General features: G+C 52.8%; 1 protein-coding gene across 1 annotated transcript in view; it reads right to left on the bottom strand.

Annotated features, from left to right (window-relative positions):
• The window catches only part of Col16a1 (collagen type XVI alpha 1 chain), a 55,852-nt gene extending 32,627 nt beyond the window's left edge, over positions 1-23,225 (bottom strand). The window contains exons 1-38 of the mRNA XM_051171632.1: positions 23,027-23,225; positions 21,381-21,488; positions 19,499-19,573; positions 19,295-19,412; positions 18,179-18,302; positions 17,665-17,931; positions 16,878-16,958; positions 16,625-16,750; positions 15,808-15,861; positions 15,499-15,525; positions 15,024-15,059; positions 14,044-14,070; positions 12,828-12,890; positions 12,522-12,563; positions 12,397-12,441; positions 12,276-12,311; positions 11,799-11,861; positions 11,247-11,291; positions 11,072-11,167; positions 10,845-10,892; positions 10,539-10,583; positions 10,313-10,348; positions 9,965-10,075; positions 9,555-9,590; positions 9,097-9,132; positions 8,918-9,022; positions 8,617-8,661; positions 5,932-5,967; positions 5,744-5,788; positions 5,334-5,465; positions 4,596-4,631; positions 4,063-4,170; positions 3,645-3,767; positions 3,487-3,540; positions 3,249-3,290; positions 2,495-2,530; positions 2,356-2,409; positions 2,130-2,198 (exon numbers count right to left, since the gene is read on the bottom strand). Of these exons, the coding sequence (XP_051027589.1) occupies positions 2,130-2,198; positions 2,356-2,409; positions 2,495-2,530; positions 3,249-3,290; positions 3,487-3,540; positions 3,645-3,767; positions 4,063-4,170; positions 4,596-4,631; positions 5,334-5,465; positions 5,744-5,788; positions 5,932-5,967; positions 8,617-8,661; positions 8,918-9,022; positions 9,097-9,132; positions 9,555-9,590; positions 9,965-10,075; positions 10,313-10,348; positions 10,539-10,583; positions 10,845-10,892; positions 11,072-11,167; positions 11,247-11,291; positions 11,799-11,861; positions 12,276-12,311; positions 12,397-12,441; positions 12,522-12,563; positions 12,828-12,890; positions 14,044-14,070; positions 15,024-15,059; positions 15,499-15,525; positions 15,808-15,861; positions 16,625-16,750; positions 16,878-16,958; positions 17,665-17,931; positions 18,179-18,302; positions 19,295-19,412; positions 19,499-19,573; positions 21,381-21,453 (2,595 nt within the window). The 5' untranslated portion in view covers positions 21,454-21,488; positions 23,027-23,225. The remainder of the gene's footprint in view (positions 1-2,129; positions 2,199-2,355; positions 2,410-2,494; positions 2,531-3,248; positions 3,291-3,486; positions 3,541-3,644; positions 3,768-4,062; positions 4,171-4,595; positions 4,632-5,333; positions 5,466-5,743; positions 5,789-5,931; positions 5,968-8,616; positions 8,662-8,917; positions 9,023-9,096; positions 9,133-9,554; positions 9,591-9,964; positions 10,076-10,312; positions 10,349-10,538; positions 10,584-10,844; positions 10,893-11,071; positions 11,168-11,246; positions 11,292-11,798; positions 11,862-12,275; positions 12,312-12,396; positions 12,442-12,521; positions 12,564-12,827; positions 12,891-14,043; positions 14,071-15,023; positions 15,060-15,498; positions 15,526-15,807; positions 15,862-16,624; positions 16,751-16,877; positions 16,959-17,664; positions 17,932-18,178; positions 18,303-19,294; positions 19,413-19,498; positions 19,574-21,380; positions 21,489-23,026) is intronic.
• Between the last annotated feature and the right edge of the window lie 4,182 nt (positions 23,226-27,407).

The raw sequence follows: 27,407 nt of genomic DNA, 5'->3' as shown, positions 1-27,407 counted from the left end.
GGTAAGTCTGGCTTGGAGTGTCAGTTCTTGTCTCTAAAACAAGAGTAATAATCTCAACAGCACATTTCTGTATGTTCAGAGCTGGTTGCACACAGGGCTCAGCGGGCCACCGTTCCAAAAATGGGGATGGCTGTGTTCTCACTCTTCAAAAGCTAAAAATGTGCATCTCCAAGCAGAGGGGAGTGAGACAGTGATTCCTAGAGGCTGAAGGAACAGATACTGGAGATCAAATCCCTAATAGTTTGGCTAGACATTTTCTATTCCCCTGCCGAACAGGAAGGGCGAACCCAGTTTAAGAACAGCAGAGTGGCTGAGGGTTCTAGACACAAAGAAATGATCATAAGATGGGATGCTAATCGCCCAGCTTTGTTCGGCATGCCTCGTGTGAATGCACTCTGTGTACATGGATAGTTAGAGGGGCTGGTTTTAAAAGTGAAATACTGTGCAACTGGAGAGACAGCTCACCAGTTAAAAGCACTTATTACTCTTGCAAAGGACCCAGGATAGAGCCCTCTGAGAACCTACATCTGCAACTACAGATCCAGGGATCTGATGCCTTCTTCTGACCTCTGCAGGCACCAGGGATGCACATGCAGGCAAAACATTCATATACATAAAACAAAAATTAAAGGGAAAATACTGTGTGTGTGTGTGTGTGTGTGTGTGTGTGTGTGTGTGTGCACATATATATGTGCATGCATGAGAGGAGGTCAGAAGTCAGCTTCGGCTGTCATTTTGCAGAAGCTATCTACCTTACCTTGTGTTTGTTTGTTTGTTTGTTGTTAAGATATGGTCTCTCTTAGGTACCTGGGATTTTCTCAGTTAGTCTAAGCTGACTGGTAAGTGAGTTCTAGGGATTACATTATTGGGGTTATAGACACGACCAGTCACATCTGACCTCAGTTTGGTCATCATCGCTATTGGTAGTGGTGGTAGTGGGTTTTTGTTTTTTTTTTTAAAGACAGAATGCCTCTGTGTAGCCCAGGCTGTCCTGGAACTTATTCTGTAGACCAGGCTAGCCTTGAACTCAGAGATCCGCTTGCCTCTGCCTTCTGAGTTGCTCGTTTTTGAGACAGGATCTCTCTATGTAGCTCTGGCTGGCCAGAAACAGGCTATGTAGACCAAGCTGGCCTCGAGCTTGAAGAGACCCAGCTGCATCTGCCTCTTGAATGATGTGTTTAAAGGCATGCACCCCCATACCTCACACATCTGACTTTTCACATGGATATGGGGGTAAAAGGATCAAACTCAGGGCCTTGTGCTTGCGTAACAAGCACTTTACCTGTTGGACAGCTCCCTGCTCCTTGAAAAAATATTTTTTAAAAAATTTTAAGAGAGGCCGACTGGAGAGATGATTACGCAGTTAAGAGCACTTGTTCTTCCAGAGGACCCCAGTTCAGTTCTGAGCACCCACAGCTACACACACACACACACACACACACACACACACACACACACACAGAGAGAGAGAGAGAGAGAGACAGAGAGAGACAGAGAGAGACAGACACAGAGACACAGAGAGAGAGAGACAGACAGACAGACAGCGACACACACACACACACAGAGAGACAGAGAGAGACAGACACAGAGAGAGAGAGACAGACAGACAGACAGCGACACACACACACACACACACACACACACAGAGAGACAGAGAGAGACAGACACAGAGACACACACACACAGAGAGAGACAGACAGACAGACAGCGACACACACACACACACACACACACAGAGAGAGAGAGAGACAGAGAGAGACAGACACAGAGACACAGAGAGAGAGAGACAGACAGACAGCGACACACACACACACACAGAGAGAGAGACAGAGAGAGAGAGAGAGAGAGAGACAGACGGACAGACAGACAGACAGACAGACAGCAACACACACACACGGGGGGGGGGGGGGGGGGGGGGGGGGGGAAGAGCGGAAAAACGTGGTAGCGACACGTTATCACTTAAAGGCAACCCAGTGTATCTTCCTACCCTGAGGATGGCCCAGAAGGCTTGTCTCCTCCCACACCAGGCTGCTGAGACATACAGTGTCAGTTCCAAGCCCTCTTTCCATCAACACTGTCATGAGCCCAACAACAGCTCCAGTAGAGTCATGTGTAGGAAAGATTCTTACCGGAGGCCCAGAGACACTAGCACCAGGAGGTCCCATGGGTCCTGTGGCTCCTCTGAGCCCTGGAGGTCCCTGTGGGGAGAGGATAGATAGACCACCAAGGCCTGATTTGAAGCCAGCACAATCCGGCAGTGAGATGTCCATAATTGGATCTCAGACACCCCTCTGACGGGCATCACCAGGTCCCCGCCTGCAGTTCCAACAACCACAGCAGAAGATGCTCACTTACCTGGGTACCTTTTTCTCCAGTTGAGCCAGGTGGTCCCCGAGGTCCTGGAAACCCCTGCAGATGGAAGTACAGTTGGCTATCCCTTACTGTAAAATGGCCCCTTCCCCTGCCAGCCACCTCTAGGCTGTAAGAGACCTACCTGAATGCCAGGCAATCCTTGGGCTCCAGGCTCCCCCTGCAAGTAAGAATGGGCAGTCTGAGGCACAGCGGCCAAAGCCACCTGCCCCTTGAACCTGTGTCACTGGCAGACCTGGGAGAGTGTCTGCCAGCCCCAACTCAAGGAGGCTCCCCCCACAGAAAAGACTCAAGGGTTAGAGTAACGAGGGCAAAGCCAAATTCTGCCAGAGCGTGGTGGCACATGCCTTTCTTTAATCCCAGCACTCAGGAAGCAGAGACAGGCAGATCTCTGAGAACTCAATGACAGTCTGGTCTACAGAATGAGTTCCAGGACAGATGGGATAGAGAGACCTTGTCTCAAATAAAAATAAACAGAACAAAATAAAATAAATCATGCCGGGCATGGTGGCACATGCCTTTAATCCCAGCACTTGGAAGACGGAGGCAGGCAGATCACTGTGACTTCGAGGCCAGCCTGTCTACAAAGCGAATCTAGGACAGCCAAAGCTAACACAGAGAGACCTTGTCTCAAAAAAAACAAATAAATAAAATACAAATCCTGTATAGAGCAACATCAGGGCAAGGCTGTTTGCTGTGTGACCCTGGCCACAGAGCTATGTGACCCTGGCCACAGAGCTGTGCCCTTAGTGTCTAACAACAAGCAGAACTCCAGGATTGGGGAACCCCAGGATTGGGGGAATCCTAGGATTAGGGAGCTGGCAGCTATGGACGTGTTGGAAGCAAGCAGGAAGGCAGAGGTGAGGTGAGCTACTCACCTGGGGTCCCTCAGCACCAGTGCCTGGAGGTCCAGGCTCTCCCTGAGGAGGTAAAAGGATATAACCCCTGACTGAGAATTCCCAGCCCATCTCCCAACTTCTCCCGAGGAGCCTCTCAGAAGCCTCCTCTGTTTTCATCACTCTGTGCCTCAAACCCTTATCACATGGGTCTTCGGTCTGGCATTCCCATCCTCCTCTGCCCAGAGCCGCAGCCCGGGGCTTTCATTCCCACACGCACCTGAGTGCCCTTCAGTCCTGGGGGCCCTTGGACTCCTGGTAGACCAGGTCGGCCCTAAAAGGCACAAGGGAACCCATGGATACCCTCGGTATGTTGGGTGGATAGAGAAGGCAACACACAGGCGGCTTACAATGAGAGGATGAGCCAATGGCACTTACTGGTTTACCAGGTCGACCCACACCTACAGGACCTGGCTCTCCTTTGGGACCTGGTATCCCAGGCAGTCCTGATACATCGGTCAACGTCCCCTGCAGGTTAGGGCAGGCAGTGCAGCCATCACCCTGGTCAGAGAAAGAGGAGCCTGTGAGCCAGGATTAGCCAGGCCAAGGGGCATCATAAAGCCCCACCTCCCCACCCGACCCCCAGCCCCCCCCCCCCGCCCCGCATCCTCTGAGAGACCTCCTCTTCTGAGAAAACAAAATAGATCGCAGATTCTCCAAACTGCAGTAACGACCCAAGGAATCTGGTGCTGCCCAGCTCCCTTGAGGTTTTCTGCAGTTCTATTCCTCATTAACTGGCCCCTTGATTTCTATTTGCCTATGCAACGAACTCCTCTCCCAGGTCTGGCTGACTGACCTTTTCTCCTTTTGGCCCAGCAGGCCCCCGAACCCCAGGCTCTCCAGACAGTCCAGGCTGCCCCGTGGTGCCAGGCGTTCCAGGGTCTCCTGGATTCCCAGCCTCCCCCTGTAAGGAACAGTGTTTAAGGAGGATAGGTGTCACCCTACTCGGGGGCAGGTTGGCCCTTGAGACCTGTGGGCAAACACAGTCCCTTCCAGGGGCTAGGGGCTGGGATCTAAGAAGGGAGTGGAGATTGGCACAAGGGAGCAGATTGTTTGAGGGGGGCGTGAGGGGAGGCAGGGGGTTGGGAGATATGGGTGGAAGTGGGTGCATGGAGATGGATGGGTGGGGAAGTAGAGAGGAAATGAGAGATGCTGGGGGGAAGCTGTGATCAGAATATATTCCATCAAAATTTTATTTTCAAGAAAGAGAGAGAGAAAGAAAGAAAAAAAGAAAGGAAGGAAGGAAGGAAGGAAGGAAGGAAGAGGGCAGAGAGGATTCTAAGACAACCAGACACCCATCCATCTCTATGCCCACACACAACCTCTCACCTTCTGCCCCTTGAGTCCACGCTCTCCAGCTCTGCCCTGTGGAGAAAACGGTCACAACACTCATTCGCTCAGAGTGGACGCTCCTGGCTACCCTGCACTGCATGAGACCCAGGGCATGTGGCAGAATATGAGACACTATGACATCTGTTCTCTTGATAGAGAACCAGTCTAGCACTGGAGACACTTCTGCCTGTTATGTCCTAGGCAAGCTACCTCCTCTAGTCCCTCACCTAGCCTCAGTTTCCCCACCTGTCAAGTGGGGGATGATAAGATAGTGTAGGCTTCTGCACCATAGGGTTCCTGTGAGATTTTTCTTCTGCTGGGCCAGCGTTTGCTGCCGTCATTAAAGCGGCAACCATCGTACCAAACTGGCATCTCTCCAGCGTCCCTTGTGTACTGCTCAGGGCTTCGCGCACACCATGACTGGGCCTCTAACGACAGGACCCAGAGGGACAGAGAACAAGAGTGACTCGCTCAAGTCAAAGATCTTATAAAAGCCAGAGTCGGAATCAAACCCCAGCTCCTCCAGGCTGTGCCTTGTCCTTCCTGTGCCACTCTGTGTTCCGGGATGAAGAAGGGCAGAGAGGTCTGTGTGACGGTCGCAAGCAGCTTGCAGTAGACAGGCATGCTGACCCCATCCCACTTTGCCCTCCTGCCCAAGAAGTCTAGAGGTGCAAGGTGGAGGGAGGGACCAGAGCTCTTTCTTGCATCCTGCCCACATCCATCTCCAGGATTTACCTGCTTCCCAGGCAACCCGAAGCCTGGGGGCCCAGGCTCTCCTTTTTCGCCAGCTGGGCCAGGCAAGTGAAGCACATTGCTGTCCCCGTTCTGAAGTTTAGACAAGTCTTCACAGGGCACACAAGGCTCCCCCTGCAGAGCAAGGATATACTGGGTTAAGGGTTTCCCCGGGTCCTGGGCTGTGGAACGTAGCCAGCTCCAACATGGAACCTCTGCCGAGTGAGGAGTGTCTCAGGAGAGACCGGGAGCATGGGGAAAAGCAAAGATGGAAGCAAGACCATGCTGCTAAGAGCCAGAATGTACCCCCACAGATTGCAGGGAAGCCAGGATTTGGAGTAGAATAGGCCAGAACAGAGGCATCTTCTTCAGAGGCATGCCCTGACAGCATGCAAGGGATGCCCCAGACTCACCTTTGCTCCTTTGGTGCCCACTGGTCCCACTGGTCCTGGGGGCCCCTGTATGAGAAGCCATGTGAAATGATGCCCAGTACCAGGCTAGCCTGTGCAGAGGCACAGCCCAAGCCTCTCAGTTCCTCTGTGGAGGGCAGCACCTCCCACCTTGCCCTTCCCTAAGCCACTGCCATTTGAAGAACACTTACTGGAGCTCCAGCCGGCCCTGCATCACCAAAATTACCCTGAGAGCCAAGCAGAGAGCATACAGTTATAGGGAGAACAGGGCAGAGGTGCCAGGTACATGAGCAGACCTTTGAGATCTACTGGCAAGGGAAAGTGAGGCTTCCAAACTCCTCAGGGAGTCCCTGGCCAGCCACAGTCATAAAGCTATGTTTCTACAACCAGCTCCCACCCCAGAAACTTTGCCTTTAGCCAGGGGGAGACCATGAAGTCTTTTCTCCAATAGCTGTTCATGAGCACTGGGCTAGGTGCTACAGCACAAAAAAGGTGCCTCCTGGACCTTGCACACTTAGGAGTTTTTGTTGGGCTGGAGAGATGATGGCTCAGAGGTTAAGAGCACTGCCTGTTCTTCCAAAGGTCCTGAGTTCAATTCCCAGCAATCAATGGTGGCTCACAACCATCTATAATGAAATCTGGTGCCCTCTCTGATGTGCAGGCACACATGCAAGCAAAACACTGTATACTCAATAAATAAATAAAATTTTTTAAAAGAGTTTTTGTTGTTGTTTTCCAAAAGTAACCCTATGCTATATAGTCAAGGATAATCTTGGCCTTCTGATCCTCCTATCTGTAACACCTTGCCCATTTTATATAGTGTTGGGGATCAATCTCAGGGCTTTGTGAATACTAGACAAATACTCTACCAACAGAGCTATATTCTCAACTTTTCCCCCAACCTGTGTGTGTGTGTGTGTATGTGTGTGTGTGTGTATGTGTGTGTGTGTGTGTTATGTACACATGCACACAGGTGGGGAGAGGCCAGTGGTTGACATCAGACATCTTCCTCAATCATTCTCCACATACATTTTGAGATTAGCTCTCTCACTGACCCCAGAGCTCATCAGTTCAGCTCAGCCAATGGGTCACAGGGCTTCTTCGCCTGTTCCCTCACACACAGTGCCAGCTCCTGGAAGTTCACATTCAGGTCCTTAAACTTGCGTGGCAAGCACCTTATGACTGGAGCTTCTTAAAATAGTAATTTTCAGCGGTCGTGAGGGCCATGAAGGAAGAAAAGGGACGACACAGACCAAGAGGAAATCCCAGCGAAGTCGGACCACAGTTACCAGAAGATGGGAATGAGGCCAGCCAGTGAAAGAAGGTGGGAGCATTCTGGGTTGCTATGGGACCGGCTTGAAGTCTGGAAGTGGGAGCAGTCTCCACATATTCCAGAATGGAAGGAGGGTCAGGTGGCTAAAGCCAAGGAAGGCAGAGAGAGAAGGAGGATGAGAATCTAGAAGGAAGGTTGTTCCCAATGACGGCCAGCAGGACTGTGGCCCAGAGTCAAGTCCCAGCAGGCCTGTAAGCAGCACGTTCTGTCACTGGAATTCTTTCTACAAAAGCACATTAACTGCTCAGTGATAAACGAGCTGTTGAAGGGCCGGAGCAGACACATGGAGGCCAGAGGAGGTCACTACCGTCAGGAGCGGGACCATGGGGACCCAGTGGCACAAATGGAGAGAGGAGGGCAGAGCCGGGGAAGATGTGGGCAGAGCCATCAGGACTTGTGTCTGGGATGGATGAAGAGGAAAAGATGTGGGGAAAGGAGAAGGATGACGTCAGCTTTGGGCTTTGGGGATTTGGGTTATGCTATTTGCTGCGATGGAAAAGCCTGGTCATGCTTGGTGGCACGGGCCTCTAATCCAGTCAGTCTGGGCAGCTTAATGAGACCCTACTTCAAAATAAAGAGTAAAATAAGGGTTCCTCAGGTCTCTATGGGGCAGAAGATGTAGCTCAGTGGTAGAATATTTACAAAGCATGTGCTAGACCCTGGTTCAATCTCAGTAACACACACATACACACACACACACACACACACACACACACACACACACACTAGCATACATGTGCACATGCATGCACACACATGCACACATGCTAGCACACATGCACATATGCACATGTGTGTGCGCACACACAGAGAGAGCAGCAGTTGGCAAGGGGTACTAAAACTCCATTAGAGAAATGCCTCATGTGATTTGCCTATTAGAGGTGAGTCTGAACACACACCCCAGTGTGTCTCTCCCTTGAGCACTCTCTCGTCCACAGAACCCCTCATTTGAGCACCATTCTATTAGAAGTTCAATGCTGCCATTTGTTTCTAACACTACCATAAATACAAATGTTAACATGGCCATCGACATCTAGCCGACCAGCTGAGCAGTGTAGATTATAGACTCTGGAGCCAGACTTCCCGGGCTCAAATCACAATTCTGTATCCAAACACCCACAGGGCAACGGGAGATTCCCTTGGCCTTTTTCTGTCTCCTTTTCCTTATCCATAAGATGGGACTAGCAGAGAAATGTTCTCCATTAGAACCGGGGAGAATGAAACAAGAATATAAAACACACACAAGGCTTGGAACTGTGCCCGGCACATAATAAGCAGAAAAGAAGAGTTAAATATTATTTTGCTATAAGGTAGTCTTGGATGAGCTTAATCGTTTTAGATTATCATTAGATTAAAAATACAACACTAAGGAACTCTCCTGGAGAACATGAGGTTCTTGGAAATAAATTCCTTGACTCTGCCCAGGGAAACCCTGATGGACGAGCTTCACCGTGAAGTTACAGTGCGATCTCTGCCTCACTTGCCTCTCAGGGCTGTTTCCCACTACCTTGCCCGTGTCCCTGACACCCAGCGTAGCACCCACCTTCTCTCCTTTCAGCCCTCTTGGCCCAGGAACTCCAGATTTCCCCTTAAAACAACAAAACAAAACAAAAAGCCAAGATGGAGTTACAGTGCCTTTGCCTGACTCCCCTCCAAGCCGCAGGGTCCCAGTGTCCAACCAGCAAGATGAAGGAACAAGGGGGCGGGGCTTGCTAGACACTTGCTACTTTACAAGCAGCAGCCTAGCACAGGGCTGCTTCCTGGCTACTTCCTGGTTCCTGCCCCAAAGCATGGGATCCAAAGAGCCAGGACAGCCACTACTGTGCCAAGGACAGGCCACTCACCGGAAGGCCAGGTAAACCATAGCTAAGGGAGTCTTCATTGACTCCAGTGGAGGACCCAAGATGCTGGGCCCCAACCCCTGAGCTGCAGGATGAGCAGGGCTCCCCCTAGGAAGAAAGAGAAGGATTAAAAGTCCTTCCGGTGGACAGAAGGCAAAGACCAGGGCATAGGGGTCTCCTACCTTCTCTCCTTTCATCCCTTGGATGCCTGGATCTCCCTGTACACACACACAAAAAAAATGGTTTGTAGGTTGAGACTGGGTGTGTTGGAACCCCAGACTCTCTACCTGTATTTATTAAGGACAGTAGTGTGACACACCACATATGTGTCCTTTGAACTGCTCCATTCCTGTGGGATTCAAAGCCAGTGCCCCAGAGGCAGTGCCCATCAGCCCATATAGCCAAAAGGGAAATAAACTTAGGCTAAATGTCCCCGTTAGAAAGTTCCTTACAAGGGCTGGGCATCATGGTGCACACCTTTAATCCCAGTACTCAGGGGGCAGAGCCAGGTGGATCGCTGAGAGTTCGAGGCCAGCCTGGTCTACAAAGTGAGTCCAGGACAGTCAAGGCTACACAGAGAAACCTTGTCTTGAAAAACTTAAAAAAAAAAAAAAAAAAAGAAAGAAAGTTCCTTACATACCCGGTCACCTTTCAGTCCAACAGCTTCCAGGCCCTCCTGAAAGAAAGGGTACATGAAAGAGTGGGGTGAGGAGGCTGGACCAGGACCTTAACCCTTGCCCTGACCACTTTCTTCCACCATCTCTAGCCAACGCCCAAGCCCAGGGTCAAGCTTCACTCACAATAAGAGATGGCTCCTCTATCTTGGCCAAAAAGTATCCTAGAGTCTATTGGGGATAGGGGAATGTGCTGGGAGGTTGCCATGGAAACCTGGGATGACACTCTAGGCAGCCCCAAGCCCTATGGTTCAAATTCCCCCTTCTGGGCTATATTCTGCCTACAATCTCTGTGGCATTGAGAAGTACCCAATCCCTCGGGGACGGGGGGGGTCTGTCTTGTATATTGTCCCTCAGTGGCCACTTGGGTACTCACCCTGACTGGAGCAGGATCACCTGGTTCCCCTTTAGGCCCTGGTCTTCCAGGGAGCCCCACAAAATTCTGGAACCCTTCTGGCAGCGTTGGACACACTTCACAGGGGTCACCCTAGCAGAAGAGAGAAGCTAAGTGATCCCCCATGTTCATACACCACGCAGATGCCAGAGGCAAAGTCTGGGTCTGGGCTGGCCTCCCAGGCAGGCTCCCGATCTAATCATATACCTTCCACAGTAATAAAGCGAGGGTATAGCCTGAGATAGGCCCAGCACCTGGGCAGGGTGCCCCTGCTACTCAGAGCGAATCCTGTTCCCACCTCAAGCTAGGGTAGCCAGGCATGGAGCTCACCTTCTCTCCCTTAGTTCCGGGCACTCCTGGCTTCCCCTGTTGGGAAAGATTAAAAAAAAAAAAAAAAAAAAAAAAAAAAAAAAAATCAGGGTCATTAATGCCCAGGCAGGGGGATTAGTATGCTGGCAAAGAGCTGAGGACCCAAGCCCCCTAGCCCTGGGAGCCCCAGAAGAGCGGACTTGGGCATGGTGAGCAAGGACCCCCTCCTCTACTTGTGCTCACTCACAGGCTTCCCTCCAGGGCCTTCCTTTCCTGGTATCCCAGAGCTGCCCTGTAATCAGAAGAAAGGTTAAAGGGCAGGCTCCCACTGACAGACAGACAGACAGACAGACAGATATTTCCAGGGCTTGCCGCTCACCAAGACCAAAGGCCCCCCACCCCGACCTCAGCAAGTACCAGAGTAGAGACACCCCCTTTACAACCCTGGCTGAACTGAACCTCTTTCAGACAAGGCCTGGCCACCTCCTGAGACATGCCCATTGCAGGGTCACATTCCCCTTCCCTGCCATGCCCACAGCGCCCCTGTGCTTACCTTGTCTCCTTTAGGGCCTGGTGGGCCACCTGGAGCTCCCGGCTCTCCCTGATGGCAGAGACAGGATGATGCAAGATTCCTCTCTACAGCATCATGAGGGGTTTGGTCTTCAGCCACCCTCCAATCTGCACCCCTAGAACTGGGTCTAATCCCCTAACTAAGCCCCAACCCCCGCCCCCAGCAAAGGCCTCAGGAGAGGGCAGCCAGAGAGGCAAAGGGATACTTACAGGAGTTCCAGGCAATCCTATCCCAGGCAGCCCGGGGAGACCGCGAGGCCCAGGCTCTCCTGCCAGTCCTTCTGGCCCCACAAAGCCAGGGTCTCCCTGGCACACAAGTAAGTGAGTATTAGAGACCCACACTTTAGCCCTACCACCTCTTTCCACACCCAGGCCCACAACTCACTTTCTGCCCTTTGGGCCCAATGACACAGATCTCCCCTGGCCGGCCCTGTGGGAAAGAGAGTAGAGGTAGGGCCAGTCAGGGGCCTGGCATCTGCCCCACTGAGACAGGAAAGTTAAATCCCTGCCTGTCCCACCCTCACTGTCCTTTCTCCACGCCAGACCCCATCCTGGTGCTGTAGGACCATCAAATGTTTTTTTTTTTAAATATTTTTATTTAAATTTTAAATTTATGTGCATTGGTGTGAGGGTGTCAGATATTGGAGGTACAGACAGTTGTGAGCTGCCATGTGGGTGCTGGGAATTGAACCCGGGACCTTTAGAAGAGCAGCCGGTGCTCTTAACCACTGAGCCAACTCTCCAGCCCAGGACCATCAAATGTTAACAGGCCGTTGAAGCATGAGGGTCAGGAGGCCTGGGTTTAGCACCTGGACCTGCCTTGCTATGCCTCCTGGGACATAGCACCCTAACCTCCTTGGCCAGGAGGAGGGGGTGGATCTCTTGGTTACATTCTAGCATTTTGAGGCCTAGGGGAGAGGGTCCCCAGGAAACGTACATCTCGGCCTGGCTTCCCTGGCAGTCCTTTGAGGCCTCCATCCCCCTTCTCGCCTTTCTGGCCCTGGGAAAGGAAGAGACTGGGACTGAGGAAAAGAAACAGCAGCTCCAGATGGGGAGAGGGGCAAGCGTTTTCTCTCTCTGTCTCTCTCTCCTCTCTCTCTCTCTCTCTCTCTCTCACACACACACACACACACACACACCGAACTAATTCTACTTCTTCAGAAAAGGAATGCCTTCCACAGCAGGGTGGGCAACAGAAAGGACTTCCAGACAACTCATTCCACAAGCATGTGGTGTTTCCTTCTAGATGTGGTGGCCGTTTGGACCACGCAGAAGATCAGAAGAGGCGAGGAGGGGCTAGTCAACTCTGCTGACTGTTTCGGGCCTCTAGGGAAACCTTAAACACTTCCCTCTTCCTGGACGTAGGGGCTGCGGTGCATCCAGGCACCCACCCCTCCAAACACAAGCCCATTACCTTCTGGCCTGAGAAGCCTGGGGGTCCTGAGGGTCCCTAAGATGAGGAGGGGGCCACAAATGAATGAGTGAGGCTGGGCCAGGACCCATCATCCATGCCCTGTGATTGGTCCGAGGCTTACCAAGTCTCCTGATTCTCCCTTCTCTCCTTTCGGGCCTTCTGCACACTGACAAGGGAGACAGAGGGGCTAAGTGGCCAGAATGGCTCTGGCTTAGCCCTGAAACAGGCCTCACCTCCCAGTCTTACCTGAAGTGGGGCATCTGGGGAGACTCGAACACAGTCATTGCCCTGTGAGTAAACAAACAGGGGTCAAGGCAAGGCCTTCTGGGGGGAGTCACACACACACACAAAAAAAACCAAAACCCTGCCTTTGTGAAGGCCTAAGTTCCCCTAGAATATAGGCTTCTACACATTAGCCCCTGTGGAACCCTGTCCAGAGGCCCACCCACGAGGCCATTCTTCCCACTGAGACAGGGGCATGCTGGTTTACATCACACCAGGCCCCCAGCTAGGTGGGAGAGGCACTGATGCAGACTTGGTTAGGCCACTTACCCGTGCTCCCTTCTCTCCCTTGGGGCCTGATGGTCCAGTCAGGCCTCGGTCACCTTTCCCTCCCTGTGGGTGAAACCAGGATGAAGACTGTGCCTGAAGGGAGCCTCTGGGAAGTGCTCCCCACCCCTGGCTGCCTCCACTCATCTACCATGCCAATACACGAGCGCCCACGCGCACGCGCACACACACACACACACACACACACACACACACACAGGCATGCAGACACATAATCCCCCACCCCCTCATTACACGCAGTATATGGATTCCATATACACTAAAAGGCTGTTTGGCAAGCCTACAGTCTCATGCAGGGAGTAGCCCTTCCCCCACACCCACAGGCATGCACATTAACAAACACACAGCGTATCCATGGCACGTGAACACATTGCGAAGACACGCAGAATGACATAAGCCCATGGCAGCTAATTGTCAAGTTTCCTGAGCTCAAGTCTCGTGTTTGCTGACACAGGACTCAGGGCAGACTCATGTCACGGAGACTCAGATTCTTCATCAATAAAATAGAATTGATGCAAAAACCCCGCCTCCGGGTGTGTGCAAAAAAGACAGAGGATGCAGCTGGGCGTGGTGGCGCACGCCTTTAATCCCAGTACTTGGGAGGCAGAGGTGGGAGATCACTGTGAGTTCAAGGCCAGTCTGGTCTACAAAGTGAGTCTAGGACAGAGAGAAACCGTGTCTCGAAAACCCAAAACAACAACAACAACAATAAAAACGACAAGGAATGCTGTAAGCAACATGATGGGCAGAGCCCATACACTCGCACACTGGCAAAGGAAGTACAGCACGTGCCTACATGAGTCACACCCACCCTGTCACTCATAAGCTTTGGACTCATTGGGACCAGTGAGGTTCAACCCTCAACCTGTGGACCACATAGGTGCAGATGCATGTTTCAGAACACACAGGCACACCCACACACAATCACTCTGACAAACGTCTGGCATGGTGAGCCCTCAGTCTCCCCTGAGGCCAAAGGAGAGCACTCACCTCAGAGGCTGAGTATAGCGCACACAGGGCCCAGGGCCTGGTACACAGAGGGCCTCAGCAAAGGGTAGTTCTGGACTTTACACACATACCCACTTGCTCCAAAACGCACTTAAACGCACTGGGGTAGTCCTGATATAAACATGAAACTGCAGGGCCACATGAGGTCACCAAGGAAGTCAGAAGAAGTTTGTTCCATACTGGGTCTTACCTTGAGGCCCGAGGGACCAAGTGTGACCTAAGGGAACAGAAGAAGGAGGAGAACATTGAACTTTAGGGAGCAAGAAGGAGCCAGGGGCCCAGAGGGAGCAAACAAGTCATCAAGGCTCACACCCATGATGGTCGCACCAAACACCAGAGTCCCAGCCCCTATTCTGCCCGCCAGGCCAATCAGTGTGCTGACTCTATTTTCCCAGGCTGTAAAGTCAAGGGAAGGGTCTAATCTACCTTCTCTAAACTGCCCGCCTTTGGCTAGTCCCACCTCAGGTTGTTAGGCTAAAGCTGGCCACTCGGTTGCCATGGAAACCCCAGCACATCTGGGAACCACTGCCTTACCAGATTGGGTGGGAGACTGGAGAGACAGAGAAGAAGGCAGAAATGGGAGTACTTCTAAGTCTCTCACACACACACACACAAAGTTAGGGGATTCAGGCTCTTTGTGAATCGATATATAGCGTGGTAACTCTTGCTGTCCATGGAAGGGGCGGGCACAACAGGCACCAAATGAGGCCCGAGCCCTGTCCTCCCAAACTCCCAAGGGGAAGGCTCGGCTAGGCTAGCTTTCAAGGAAGAAGAGTGGGGCACGCCTAGGCTCTGAGCTGGGTGACACAGAGCTACTCCTCCCCTACTCTAGGCCTCCAAGGTGACATGCAATGCTTTCCAATCAAAGTGGATCTGAGATCAGGAGGCAAGTGCACAGCTGGAACCAGCAAGCAAAGTCGTAAGACCCATCCTCTGCCCCTGACCCGCAAGCAGGCCACCACCCTGGATCATAAGCTTCCACTGGGATGGAGCCTTCGAGGCAGCGCTGGTTTGGTGGGCTCAGGGATGGAGAAAAGCCCAGCTCTGGGAATCCAGCAGGGGAGGGCTGGGAAAGTGAACAAAGCCCCCCTTGTCCTCCACCAGGAAGCTCCAGTCTACTCCAGGCAAAGACCACTCCCAGACTGTGGCCACACCCCTCCATTCACTCACATTGCTCTCCGGGGCACCGTGGACACAGGGCGGGCACTGAAAAGGGAGAACAGGCCTGCTTGTCAATTCTGAAGGTAGCCCTGTCCAGCATGAGCGTGCATAACACACACACACACACACACACACACACACACACACACATTGTCAAGGCTCAAAATAGCACCTCTTCAAAAAACAAAAACAAAAAATCAAACAAATAAACACAAAAAAACCCTAGCCCAGACAGAAACAGTAACAAGCCCAGCCCTATACAACATGTCAGTGAAGAAGGGTTTTAGGTTTTCCCATGATGCCCGTGGCCATTGGCTTTCAACTCAGCAAGGCAGACAGGGCCTAGTGTTAGGCCTTCAGGAATGTTGGGTGCTTCCCAGTCATCCATCACCCCCACACCTCAGGACTCAAAGCTTTACCCAAAGAGTTAGTGCTGACACCTCCCTGCCCAGAGTCCCTCAGCCAGCCCAGACAAAAGTCTCACCTCATTGACTTCAGACTCCTGGTGGGCCTGAGAAAAGGAAGACACGGGAGTGGACGTGGGCATGGGATCTGAGACCAAGCATTGCTCCAAGCCCCTGTACAAGAGCAGGCAGGAGCCAGCTCTCTAGAGAATTCCCAGTGCTGTGTCCCGCCCAGTCTGTCTTCCCTTCTCAGAGCTGGCACCACACAGCCGAGCTCTATTCGGGCAGGAAGAGAGTGGGAGGGCAGCATCTTCTCCCAGGGCATTAGAGAGGGCATGCAGGGCAGACAGAGGGCACCGGGGGCCCCGCCCCCCACCCACCATCTCTACCTTTGTCCCTCTTTCTGTCTTCTGTATGTTTCTTCCCAGCAGCTGTGTATCCACCTGGGCAGACAGAGAGACAGTCCTGGGGTCTGTGCAGAGCACATGGATGCCAGGCACCCCCTCAGTTTGGCATCTGGCACCTCCCAGGACATCAAGGGTTTGCTTGGGCCCCCTGAGGCTGCCCCTACAGGCACCCCTTCTCCCCTCCTTGCCATGTGATGTAAGAGAAAACGGGACTGAATCAATGAGATCTTGTGTTTCTGCAGCCAAAGGCTGGGCATGGTGCCTGGGTAGGCAAGAACACTGCCCAGCGAGAGGGTGGAGCTGAGAGAAGGATGGGGCTCCCTTGCCGTCTCCAAAGAACCTGAAAGTGGACAGGGCAGCTGGCCATGGTGCTGGGAGAGTGGACAAGCCCTGGACAAAGCAGTGCAACCTGGCCTGTGGGCTCAGATATCCCCATACAAGAGAAATTGCCAACAGGGTCTTATCATCCACAGAATGGTCTAGCCAGAGTCAAAAAATAGAGCAGCATCTTGCGTAATGGCAACAAGTAGCAGGCACAGGGTTACCCCATGGGTTCTCTCTCTCTCTCTCTCTCTCTCTCTCTCTCTCTCTCTCTCTCTCTCTCTCTTTCTCTCCCTCCCTCCCTCCCTCCCTCCCTCCCTCTTTCTCTGCCTCCCTGAGTTCCATAAAGTAAGATCTAAATTGAGCCCACATTCAGGACTCTCCCCCAGCCCAGGCACACGGCCAGCTGAGCATGGTGGCAGGCCTCAGGCACGTTGGGGGTGGGACAGTCTCCCTTGTGCCTTCCCTGCTCACCCACCTTGCTGTTCTGAGGTTCCTCCAAGCAGAAGCAGCGAGTGTAGACCTTGCCCTCTGTCTGAGGATTGATCTCAATGAGCTCATTACTCTGGGTGTCTCGGCGGGCCTTGGAGGTCTCTGGGGGACACTGTTCAATGTCGGGCGGGGGGGGGGGGAAGGCCAGGGTCAGTACAGAGGCAGATGCATCCTCAGACCTCTGCCATCCCTGTGCAGGCTGCCCTCTCTGCAGCACGCGCTGAGAGCCAGCTACTCACCCCTCCCGGTAAGATCTCACAGCAGCCCTCCTCCAGCACCAGCTCTGGGTCACAGTAGATGTGCGCCTGCTGAAGGTCAAACTGCGGGGGACACACAAGTTCATCTTATTTCAGATGATCAAATAGCTCTTCCATGGTTCCCCAAAGAAGCTCAAAGACGTCTTCGCCCCAGGATTTGACTTTAGGGTCTTTCCAGGCTGGTCAGGGAGGGCATTAAGAATAGGGCAGTTGCCAAAAGCAGAAAGAGCAGGGAGGGAAGGAAGAGAGGAGGGAGAGAGGAGGGAGGGAGAGGAAGAAGAGAGGAGAGGAGAAGAGGGAGAGAGAGAGGGGGAGAGAGAGGGAAGGGAGGAGGAGGGAGAGGAGGAAGAGGGAGGAGAGGAGAGAGAGAGAGAGAGAGAGAGAGAGAGAGAATATTCCCAGAGGAAGATGGAGGCAGGCAGGAAGAAGGGGCTCCATTCAAACTCGGCCCATCCCATAAATGAATATGCCAGGAAAAGTATTGCTGCAAGCAAAGGGAAAACACAAGCAAAGGCACAAATATGGAAATTTAGTAGGTAATCCATCAGACTAGGATGGAACTGACCACAGTGGTCAATAGAAAGATGCAAGGAAAATGCTGGGGAAACGTAGAACCCAGATGGTGGAGGGCCTGGAATGTCAGCTCGCATGGTTAGGCTGCATGCACACGGAAGGCAACAGCCCCCAAAGAGGGCTCTGAAACACACACACCCTCAGGGGCTCAAGGCTCCCCGAGAGGTGGGAGCAGAAACCAGGACCCAGTACTCACCGAAACCGGCTTGCCCTGCTCAGCATCCAAGCCCAGAAATACGTGTCCCCCAGGCCGAATGGGTTGCCGGGGCCCCAGAGGCTGGGAGGAAGCTGAGATGCAGTCCACATGCACAGAGGCCACACGACCTGCCACGCTCAGCATCAGCTTGTGCCAGCGCAGGTCGAAGAGCTGGGGCACTGGGAAGATGCAGGACACAAAGTCACCATCTTGGCCCTGTGCCCGGAGCTCTAGACTCCGCTCCTGGCTGTTGACTTCCAAGGAGATCTGTGACAAATTGGGAAAGAGAAAAGGACAGAGATTCAGAGCCCTAGAGGCATAGCATAGCAAAATCCGAGGGCCTCAAGCTCATCTCACAGGAGGGGAGAAAGCTAGCTGGGGTCACAGAGAAGGGCATCCCAGTGGGCCCTGGGATGGAGCAGAGGAGCCCTAGGAAGCACAAGTTTGAATACAGTTGGACTAACACAACTGTTGCCCAAGGAGTCGGGGAGTGGGAGGGAAGGGGTGGGCTCACCTGCGGGTACCCATTTGCATCAGTCACTTGGAACAAGTACCACGTGTTCCGGAAGGTGTGCTTTTTCAGAAGGATTGTCAGGACCAGGGCAAACTCCTCTGGGAGGCCCCGAGGGAACACTTGCCTGCAGTGGAGAAGGGGGGGGCACTCTGAGGCTCGGTGACATGCAGCCACTGAGCACACTGGCACTTAGGACTGATGTGCCTGCAGGAAACAAGCAGAGCTCACACATCCAAAGCATGTGCACATTCGTCCTAACATAGTCACTAAGCACCTTCTGGACAAGGGGCGGCTGGCTGCTGGGAAAGCAGGTGGTGAAAATACGGAGGAGTTTGTCCCCATAAAATCTCATGGGTTTCTGATGGGGCAGGAGGACATTAATAGGGAATCCTTGAATCATGTCTCTGGGGACTGGAGAGATGGGTCAATGGTTAAGACTACTGGCTGCTTTTTCAGAAGACCAGGCTTGGATTCCCAGCACCAACATAGCATCTTAAACCCTCTGTAGTTGGATTCTCATGAAACGCAGTGCCCCCTTCTGGCCTCTACAGGCACTGCATGCATGTGATGCAGATAATGTGTCACAACACATATACCATACTAAATAAATAATTTTTTCCCCCATTTCAGCATTGCATTCCAACTTTGGTGAGGGGGCTCCCAAGGAAGCCATCATGATGTATAGGCCTGGGGTGCAAGGAGAGATGCTGAGAAAAAGACCAAGGAGGTTCTGAATAAATACAGCAGCAAGGAAACATTGGCCAACAGAAGCCAGATTGCAGGGGGCAGAGGGTTTGGGTTTCATACAAGGTCACATTCACGGAGACACAGGTTCTCGATACCACCCTAGAGTTATCATGGTGACAGTGGGATGCAAACCTGCTCCTGCCATTGCCAACAAGATCCATCCTGGGTTTCCAGGCAACACACACACACACACACACACACACACACACACACACACAGCCCACCCTGCAGGCCCAGGGGTAGACTTTTGGCAAGGGACTGCACAAAAACAGTCTCCAGATAGGCCCTGGGCTTAGGTCTCACATCCAGAGTTGCAGGGGTGGGGCTGAAGTCAGTACGGATCCCCAGGGGACACCCTGAATACTTTACCGCATGGGTTGGGCCAGTGGGGTAGCCCCCAGGCGCAATATGAGCGGCCCCTTGGGGTTGCGGATCTTCTTGATGGCAGATGTCTTCATGAGGTTCAGTCGGCGGATTAGGTTGAAGCCTTTGGGGACACCAGAGGAGGGAGAGCGGGTGAGAAGTGCAGGGTACTCCAGGAAGCGGGTAGGGGCTGCTTGAGGCTGCACTTACCAGTCACATTGGTTGATGGGTCACTACTGTGTTCCAGCTTGAGTCCTTCTTGCTGTGAACTTGGGCACGGCTCACCTGGGAGAGAGTTGGCCTGGAACATTAGGAACTCAGGAGGGCAGCTGCCCAGCGGCAAGTCTGTAGTCTTCCTTGTGAACCTTCAGCCTAGACTACTTTGAGGTTGTGTTCACACAGAGCTGGGAGCACTGAGACCTGTCCCAAAGCCACTGGGTGAGTCAAAAGCAGAATAGCTCCAGAGCCCAGGGACCCCAGTCCGCCAATACCCCGAGCTGAGGAGTGAAAGAACCCCTTAGGTGGCTTAGAGCAGACACAGTGGGGAGCCATGGATATGCATATGTTCCTCCATGTGCCTAGGTGGAGACAGACGAACACTGCAGGGGTGAGGAAGTGTTAGCTTTGTGCATACTTGGTGTTATGTGCAACTATGTGTGCATGACTATACACGCATGAGCTATGCGTACCCATGTCCCCACAGCTGCCACGTGCGCTGGCACATGTGTCCTAGGCAATGGGTGGCAGTCTACATCCCATATTCAAAGTAGAAAACGCAATGACTTGTCTGTCGCCTGCATACCCAGCTGGTGACACAACAGAAAGAGACAGGCTGAGGGGACCACAAGCTCAAGGATATCATCAAGGCCTTAGGCTCCAGACAAGGCATAGTAAAGGATATGAGCACAAGTCTCTAAGGCCCCAAAGGGACAGGCTGGTGGCTATGAGCCTCCTTCTCCCTGAAGCTGAGCTCCCCCTCCTGAGACCAGAAATGTTGATGGAGGTGCTACATCAAAGAGACAGGGGCAATGCTCAAACAGCCTTTCCAGCAAAGCTGATGGGAAGGCTGGGCCAAGCCAGTCAAGTCACCTCTCAGAAGATCTCCAACTCCCTGTCCAGTCTAGCAGAAAGACAAAGCCCTGTGTCCCTGGGCACAGTGACCCACTGGAATCTCCGCCCCCCCCCCCAAGTCTGGCCGGAAAGACCATCACAGCCTTGAGCATCGCTGCAGCAATGGGTGACTCACCCTTGGCAATGGGCCTAGATTCCTTACAGATGTTGAAATCCTCTGCCCCAGCCTCTCTAGGGGACCCAGTGAGGGAGAGGAGTGCTGAACTCTCCAATACGTACGCAGAAACACACATGTGCATACACACACACACACACACTCACACATGCACGCATGTGTACACAGCCATTGGCAGTCCCACACACCCTAGATGCTTGGACTTAGGCCCTAGGAGTTCAGATCCTTCCTGGCTAGGTGGTACGGCTACTGCATCCAGAGGGCACCCAGCAAGGCCAGGCAGATTGCCTGGTCAATTTCCCTTGGCTTCGGGCCCTGGAAAGCTGCACCCTCTCCCTGTTCAGAGGCTGGGCTGTAGGGTGGGCAGTCATCAGAGGATGGAGTCATCATGAGAAGGAACAAGGGCTGGGCAGCTTTCTGGAAGTGTTGTCTTTTGTAGGGAGAATGTGGTGCGTGCCCCTGCCCATCCTGCTAGCCAGCAAGAAGTACAAAGATGCGCAGCAGAGGGGGCCTGTTCTCCCCACTCCCTGCAGAGATCCTGGAGTACAGAACCGTGCACTGAGCTTCTCAAGTTGCAAACTCAGACATAGATATTCAGAGGCAAGATACACACACTCCAACTCACTCATACAGGCTCAAGTATGCAGATACCTCAGGTTAACCTCAGCCCAGCCCATAAATTTGCCCATAAATGTCACATGACTGATATAGGATCTACATCAGTCATGTGGTACACACACACACACACACACACACACACACACACACACACACATATTTTTAAACATATGTGCAAAGACCCAAGCATCTCAGGGAGCCAGATGCAGGTCTGTGTCAGCAGCTCACCTATATTTGTGCCATGGCTGAAGGTGGCCCAGAGCCCGAGCAGCCACAAGCCAGGTGCCCAAGATGCCAACATTGCTGGTCCAGAGAGATCAGCTGCAGTTTCAGTACCTGACAACCAGAGACAGGGGCGGTAGGCTTCAGACTGCCCAAAGGACAACTGCATGTGTGGGTAAGTGACAGCATTCTGTGGGGCCCATGCACCGAGGATTGCAGAGGTAAGGACTTGGCATCGGTCCCTCTCATGGGCCCCCACACAGGCCCAGGGTGAGAATCTGGCGGTGGTGTTAATGAAAATATTTAACCACCGGTATGGCCCAGACATCCATCCACCAGCCAGAGCAGAAGGCTGGCTGAAGCACAGAAACAAGGCCCAGGCAGCTTCTGGCTGTGTCAGGAACTGGTTGTTGGATTCAGAAGAGGTCTAGAGGGTCCTAGAAGACCAGAGAGGCTGAGACAGTGAGGGGCCTTGAGCAGAGGCAATTTATCAAAATGCTTCGATGAATCCCAGAGCTTTAACGGCTTGTGCTCTGTGCTGGCATCAGCACACAGTAACCCAGTACCTGAAGAGCAGTGCTCAGCTGAGCACAGGTAGCTCTGCCAGGGACCCACAAGGTCAGGGGCTGCAGGCCGAACTGAGTCTCTTGGCAGGGATCACAGGGGCTGTGTATGGGCCAAGAAAGCTTCCCCTTATGTGCCCAGGGGCGGGAGAGCAGGTCACCAGGGCTCAGGACCTTGTTGCCAATCTCTCCTGCTGATGGATGCTCGTCTTTTTTTTGTTTTATTAAACCCTGATGGATGGGCCCAGATAAATCAATGCAGGCTCAGCAAGTGGCCAGTCGAGCTATATATCATCCGGGCCCCTTCCAGGACAGGCAGATCATGAGCACAAGAAGCCCCGTGTGCCAGTACAATACACACAGGCGTACAGGCACATAAGTATGCAATCAAGCCTAGCTGCAGGCAAGCATGCTTAGAGATGTGAGAACTGATAAACCCACAGTTTGCCCATACACTCCTGTCCAGAGCCAGCCTATGAGCATCCCTCCCCCCCGGGGGGCCTTCCTGTTGGTCTTTCTTAGGCAAGTCCAATTTCGTCCAGTGCCATCCGAATTTATCTTCCTTGTTGCTGGATACGCAGTGACAACAGAAAGGAATCCCCCTCACCCAGTCGGGACTCTTCCTCCCTTCTCTTTGGGACGGAACTGTGACCCCACCCTAGTTATCTTCCATCTTAGGGGTTTGCATCTCCCCGTCTGCCACATCTCCTCCTCTGGTCTTCCCTTCCTGACAGCCAACGGAAAGGTAGCCGGCTACGCGCAGCACGAGGGTGCATATGGAGGCGTGAACATAGACGTGCTTATCTTCTTCACTTCTGGCTTCCACTCCAAGGCCTCCGTTTGAGCGGTGGCGGGCTGTAGGGATAGCTAGAGAGATGCTTCCAAGGAGACCCCGCCCCCTCAACACAGACACAGATTGAGGCAGAAACGGCAGGACCAATGGAGTTTCCAGATCACCCTGCCTCAGAGAAGAGCACCGAGGCCCTCAGAGAGGGCGATGCCGCTTGCCCCAGGTCCACATAGTGAGTCAGTGGCAGAAAATGCCCTTTCAGCCCAGAGCGAGAAGCAGACCAGACCTGGCCCACTTACCAATGGCCCGGGGAGCCCCTCACTGAGCAATCCTGGCGGCCCCAAGGCCGCCAGCTATGGGAAGCCGGACCCAGGGTCCACCGGCCCGCAGGGGGATCCTCGATCTTTCCCTGCCGGTCTCCCCAGCCTCTCCGCGTCCCGGGTTCTCTCGGCTGAGTGCAGCGTAGCGCACGCTTGCCGGGACTGCCGGCCGCTCTGGGAGGGGGAAGAGGGCGGTTCCAGGGGGCTGGGGGCCTGCCAAGAGGCTAATGGAACACAGCTGGGGTCGGCCTGCCAGGCTGGAGGAGGAGGGAGGCCGCGAGGGCTCGGCGGCTGCGGAGGCGCTGGCCGCTGGGCTGCACCGTCGCGCTCCTGGCCTGGCCCTGCGCCCAGGCGCGCCAATCCCGCTTCCCCAGCCAGGTGAGCCCGCGGGCAGGCGGGGCAAGGCGGGACCCTGCGTGCCCAGAGCTGCCCTGGAAGGGGCGCCTGCGGCGGGCTGGCAGGAGGAAAGCCAGGCTAGACGCGCCCAGAGTCAGGCCTGGGGTTTAAGGGACTTCCTTCGTGCCCCCCTCTTCCTTGGCTCAGACCCCAGAAAGCTGAAGAGGGCTGAAGGACCCTCCTCCATAGCCATGGAACCCGCGACGTGGCTGCTGACCAAGCCTCAGTGGTCAGCTTTTTCCAGTGCCTGGGCCTAGCATTCCTAGGCTGTAGTGCATCTGTTTGCACTGGAAGGAGGGATAGAGCAACCCCCCCCCCCCAAAAAAAAAAAACCTGCGCTAAATTAACCCCTTCTGCTCTGCCCCAATTTCTACAGAATCAATGAGTCCTCTTGAACTCCACAGAGTGAACAGGTTCAGATCCCTGTTCCTTACTCCCTGCTCCAGCTTAGTGACTTTAAACAGACTTTTTAAAAAGTTTAGTTTATTTTGTACGTGTGCACGCGGAAACATGTACACAGGCACATTCGTAAACGCCATGCCGCATGTCCGGAAGTCAGAGGAGAATTCGTAAATCGGTTATCTCCTTCCACAATATGGGTTCTGGGGATCGAACAAAGATTGTCAGGCTTGGTGGCAAGCGCCCCTGCCAGCTGAGCCTTCTCCGTGGCCTTTGGGCTTTTTTTTTTTTTAATTGAAGATTGAAGCTGGAGTTCATATATCCTAGGCCGTGTGTGTGTGTGTGTGTGTGTGTGTGTGTGTGTGTGTGTGTGTTGTAAAAATTTGTGCAGGTGTGCACACACGTGTGCGTGTGCATGTGGAGGCCAGAGATGTCTTCCTCAATCACTCTCTCTTATTCTCTGAGACAGGCTTTCTCACTGAAGCTGGAATTCATTGATTCAGCTACATATTAATTGGCCAAGAAGTTCTAGGGCGTCCACCTGTCTCTACCTCCCCAGTGATAGAACTGCTGGTGCACCCTGCAGTGCCAGGTGCTGCCGTGCAAACTCAGGTCCACAAGCTTGCAGATAAGCACTCTACTGGCTGAGCCATCTCTGCCAACCTCCCTTCCCCACCGGCCCTGTTTTCTTTGTTGTTGTTGGTGGTGGTGGTGTATTTTTTGTTTTTTTGTTTGTTTGGTTTGGTTTGGTTTGGTTTGGTTTTTCAAGACAGAGTTTCTTTGTGTAGCCTTTACTGACCTGGACTCACTTTGTAGACCAGGCTGGCCCTGAACTCACAGTGATCCACCTGCCTCTGCCTCCCAAGTGCTGGAATTAAAGGTGTGCGCCACCACCGCCTGGCTCCAGCCCTGTTTTTTTAAGGCAAGGTCTCACCTACTAGTGGTCACCTTTAATCCCAGCACTAAGGAGGCAGAGGCAAGTGAACGCCTGTGAGTTCAAGGCCAGCCTGGTCTACAGAGTGAGTTCCTGGACAGCCAAGACTACACAAAGAAACCTGGCCTTGAGCTGTTCTGTAGCAGAAGCAGACTTAGAACTTTCTTTTCTCTAAGATAGGTTCTCACTGTGTAGCTTTGGCTGTCTTGGAACTCACCCTGTAGATCAGGCTGGCCTCGAACTCACAGAGATCCCCCTTGCTTCTGCTTACAGAGCATGAGGACTAAAGGTGTGCACTACCACACCCAGCTAGACTTACATCTTTCAACCCTCCAGCCTCGGCCTCCTGAGTGGTTGGGCACAGCAGGCCTGGTTCAAATCTACTTTTTTAATCTCTAATTCCATTTGCACATCTGTGAGATGAGATGATGGCATCTGCCCAGTGTAGACCAGTGTTAAAGGAAACTCATTAGCATCTGTGAGAATGCTTAAGCCGTGGTCTGGCACATAAGAGGGGGAGATACTTGCTGGATACTTGCTGCTATTTTCATTATTGGATGCTTAGCAGCGGACAGAGTGAGTAGGGGCGGTGTGAGCATTAAGTGATGGGGAGTTTGCTTTCCCTCCAGGGTCTAAAGAAGCCAAAAACTGAAGATCCTGATCTGTGAGGGTGGGCTTCCCTTTGGAGCATGTAGTCTAGCTAGGGACCTGTGATCCATCTAACCCAGGCACAGCCATGACAGGCCTGGGATTTCCCACCTCCACCCCTGGAGATGCTGAGTTAGTGGAATCCCTAACTACCGCTGCTCTGCCACGGAGGCGCCCCACTGTGGTCCCCTCGCACGGAGCCTGGGCCCAGATGTGTGGTGGCAGTGGTAGGGGCTGGGAAGTGCTGAGCTCAGCAGGCAGGAAGTGCAGGAGGTGGGGTTTTCAGAAGCTCTGTCAGAAGAGGCGAGTGGGCAGGCACAGGCAGATTGCTAATGGAGTCCTGCTCAGCTCTGGGCCTCAAAGGAAGAAGAAGGAACACACAGGTCAGGCCCTGTCCTGAGAGCTCTACCCTTGCTCATTCCTGCAGTCTTTTTTTTTTTTTTTTTTTTTTTTTTTGTAATTCATTCATATTACATCTCAATGGTTATCCCATCCCTTGTATCCTCCCATTCCTCCCTCCCTCCCATTTTCCCCTTACTTCCCTTCCCCTATGACTGTGACTGAGGGGGACCTCCTCCCCCTGTATATGCTCATAGGGTATCAAGTCTCTTCTTGGTAGCCTGCTATCCTTCCTCTGAGTGCCACCAGGCTTCCCCATCCAGGGGATGTGGTCAAATATGGGGCACCAGAGTTCATGTCCGAGTCAGTCCCCACTCTCTACTCAACTGTGGAGAATGTCCTGTCCCTTGGCTAGATCTGGGTAGGGGTTCAATGTTTACTGCACATATTGTCCTTGGTTGGTGCCATAGTTTGAGCAGAACCCCTGGGCCCAGATTTGCCTGTCATAATGTTCTTCTTGTAGTTTCTAGGACCCTCTGGATCCTTCTATTTCCCTATTCTCCCATACTTCTCTCACCTAGAGTCCCAGTAGGATATCCTCACATCTACAGAGACCGAGGGGCAACGTTCTACACCTCATCTCATCTCGCTGAAGGGGAACCCAGAGCACAGGCACAACACAAGTTGCCTGGCATCGCATAACCCATTAGTGGCAGAGTGAAGACCTTGGCCAACAAACCTTAACAGCAGAAACGAGCACCCCTTCTGCCATCTGTGCCATCCCCAGCTTTCACTTACTCATGCCGGATGCCACAGCTCTCAGAGTTGAAGAAGCAGGCAGGTCTCTGTGAGTTCGAGGCCAGCCTGGTCTATAGAGCCAAGTTCCAGGACAGCCAGGGCTACACGGAGAAACCCTGTCTCATAAACAACAAAACAAAACAAAACAAAACAAAACGGCAACAAAAAGAACAGCCAAACCTAGGGAACACCCTCTAGAGATGAGCTCATGTCTTTCTTCACTCTGACATATGTGCACGCAGCCCTTGTGTGTGCTCACTCCATGTGTATCTCTAGGCACTCATGTTCATATGGACATGAGCGCACACAGAGCACATTTTTTAAGACAGATGTGACCCCCCACCACACACACACACACACACACACACACACACACACACAGTTAGATTACTGAATGTATCCAAATACAAGCAAGTGCATCTTTTCAGAAAATATATGCGCTGGTGATGGTGGCCCACGCCTTTAATCCCAGTACTCGGGAGGCAGAGGCAGGCAGATCACTGTGAGTCTCAAAAATACCAAAATATATGGCATGAAGTGGGATATTATACACCTGAAACTCCAGCGACCCAGGAGTGAGGCAGGAAGATTGCGAGTTCAAGACCTTGTCTCAAAGAAAAGTTTGGGTTTTATCGTTTTGTTTTGTTTTTTGTTTTTCTAGACAGGGTTTCTCTGTGTTGCCTTGGCTGTCCTGGACTCATTTTGTAGACCAGGCTGGCTACAAGCTCACAGAGAGCCACCTGCCTCTGCCTCTCAAGTGCTGGGACCACTGCCTGGCTTGGTTTTGTTTTAAGGACTGGGAATGCTAGGTCAGTGGTAGATAGACCAGTTTCATATACAAGACCA

This window comes from Acomys russatus, chromosome 29, assembly GCF_903995435.1.
Source record: "Acomys russatus chromosome 29, mAcoRus1.1, whole genome shotgun sequence".
In the NCBI taxonomy this organism is placed as follows: domain Eukaryota; kingdom Metazoa; phylum Chordata; class Mammalia; order Rodentia; family Muridae; genus Acomys; species Acomys russatus.
The sequence above is the reverse complement of the archived record's forward strand: the minus strand, read 5'-3'. Positions and strand labels throughout refer to the sequence as shown.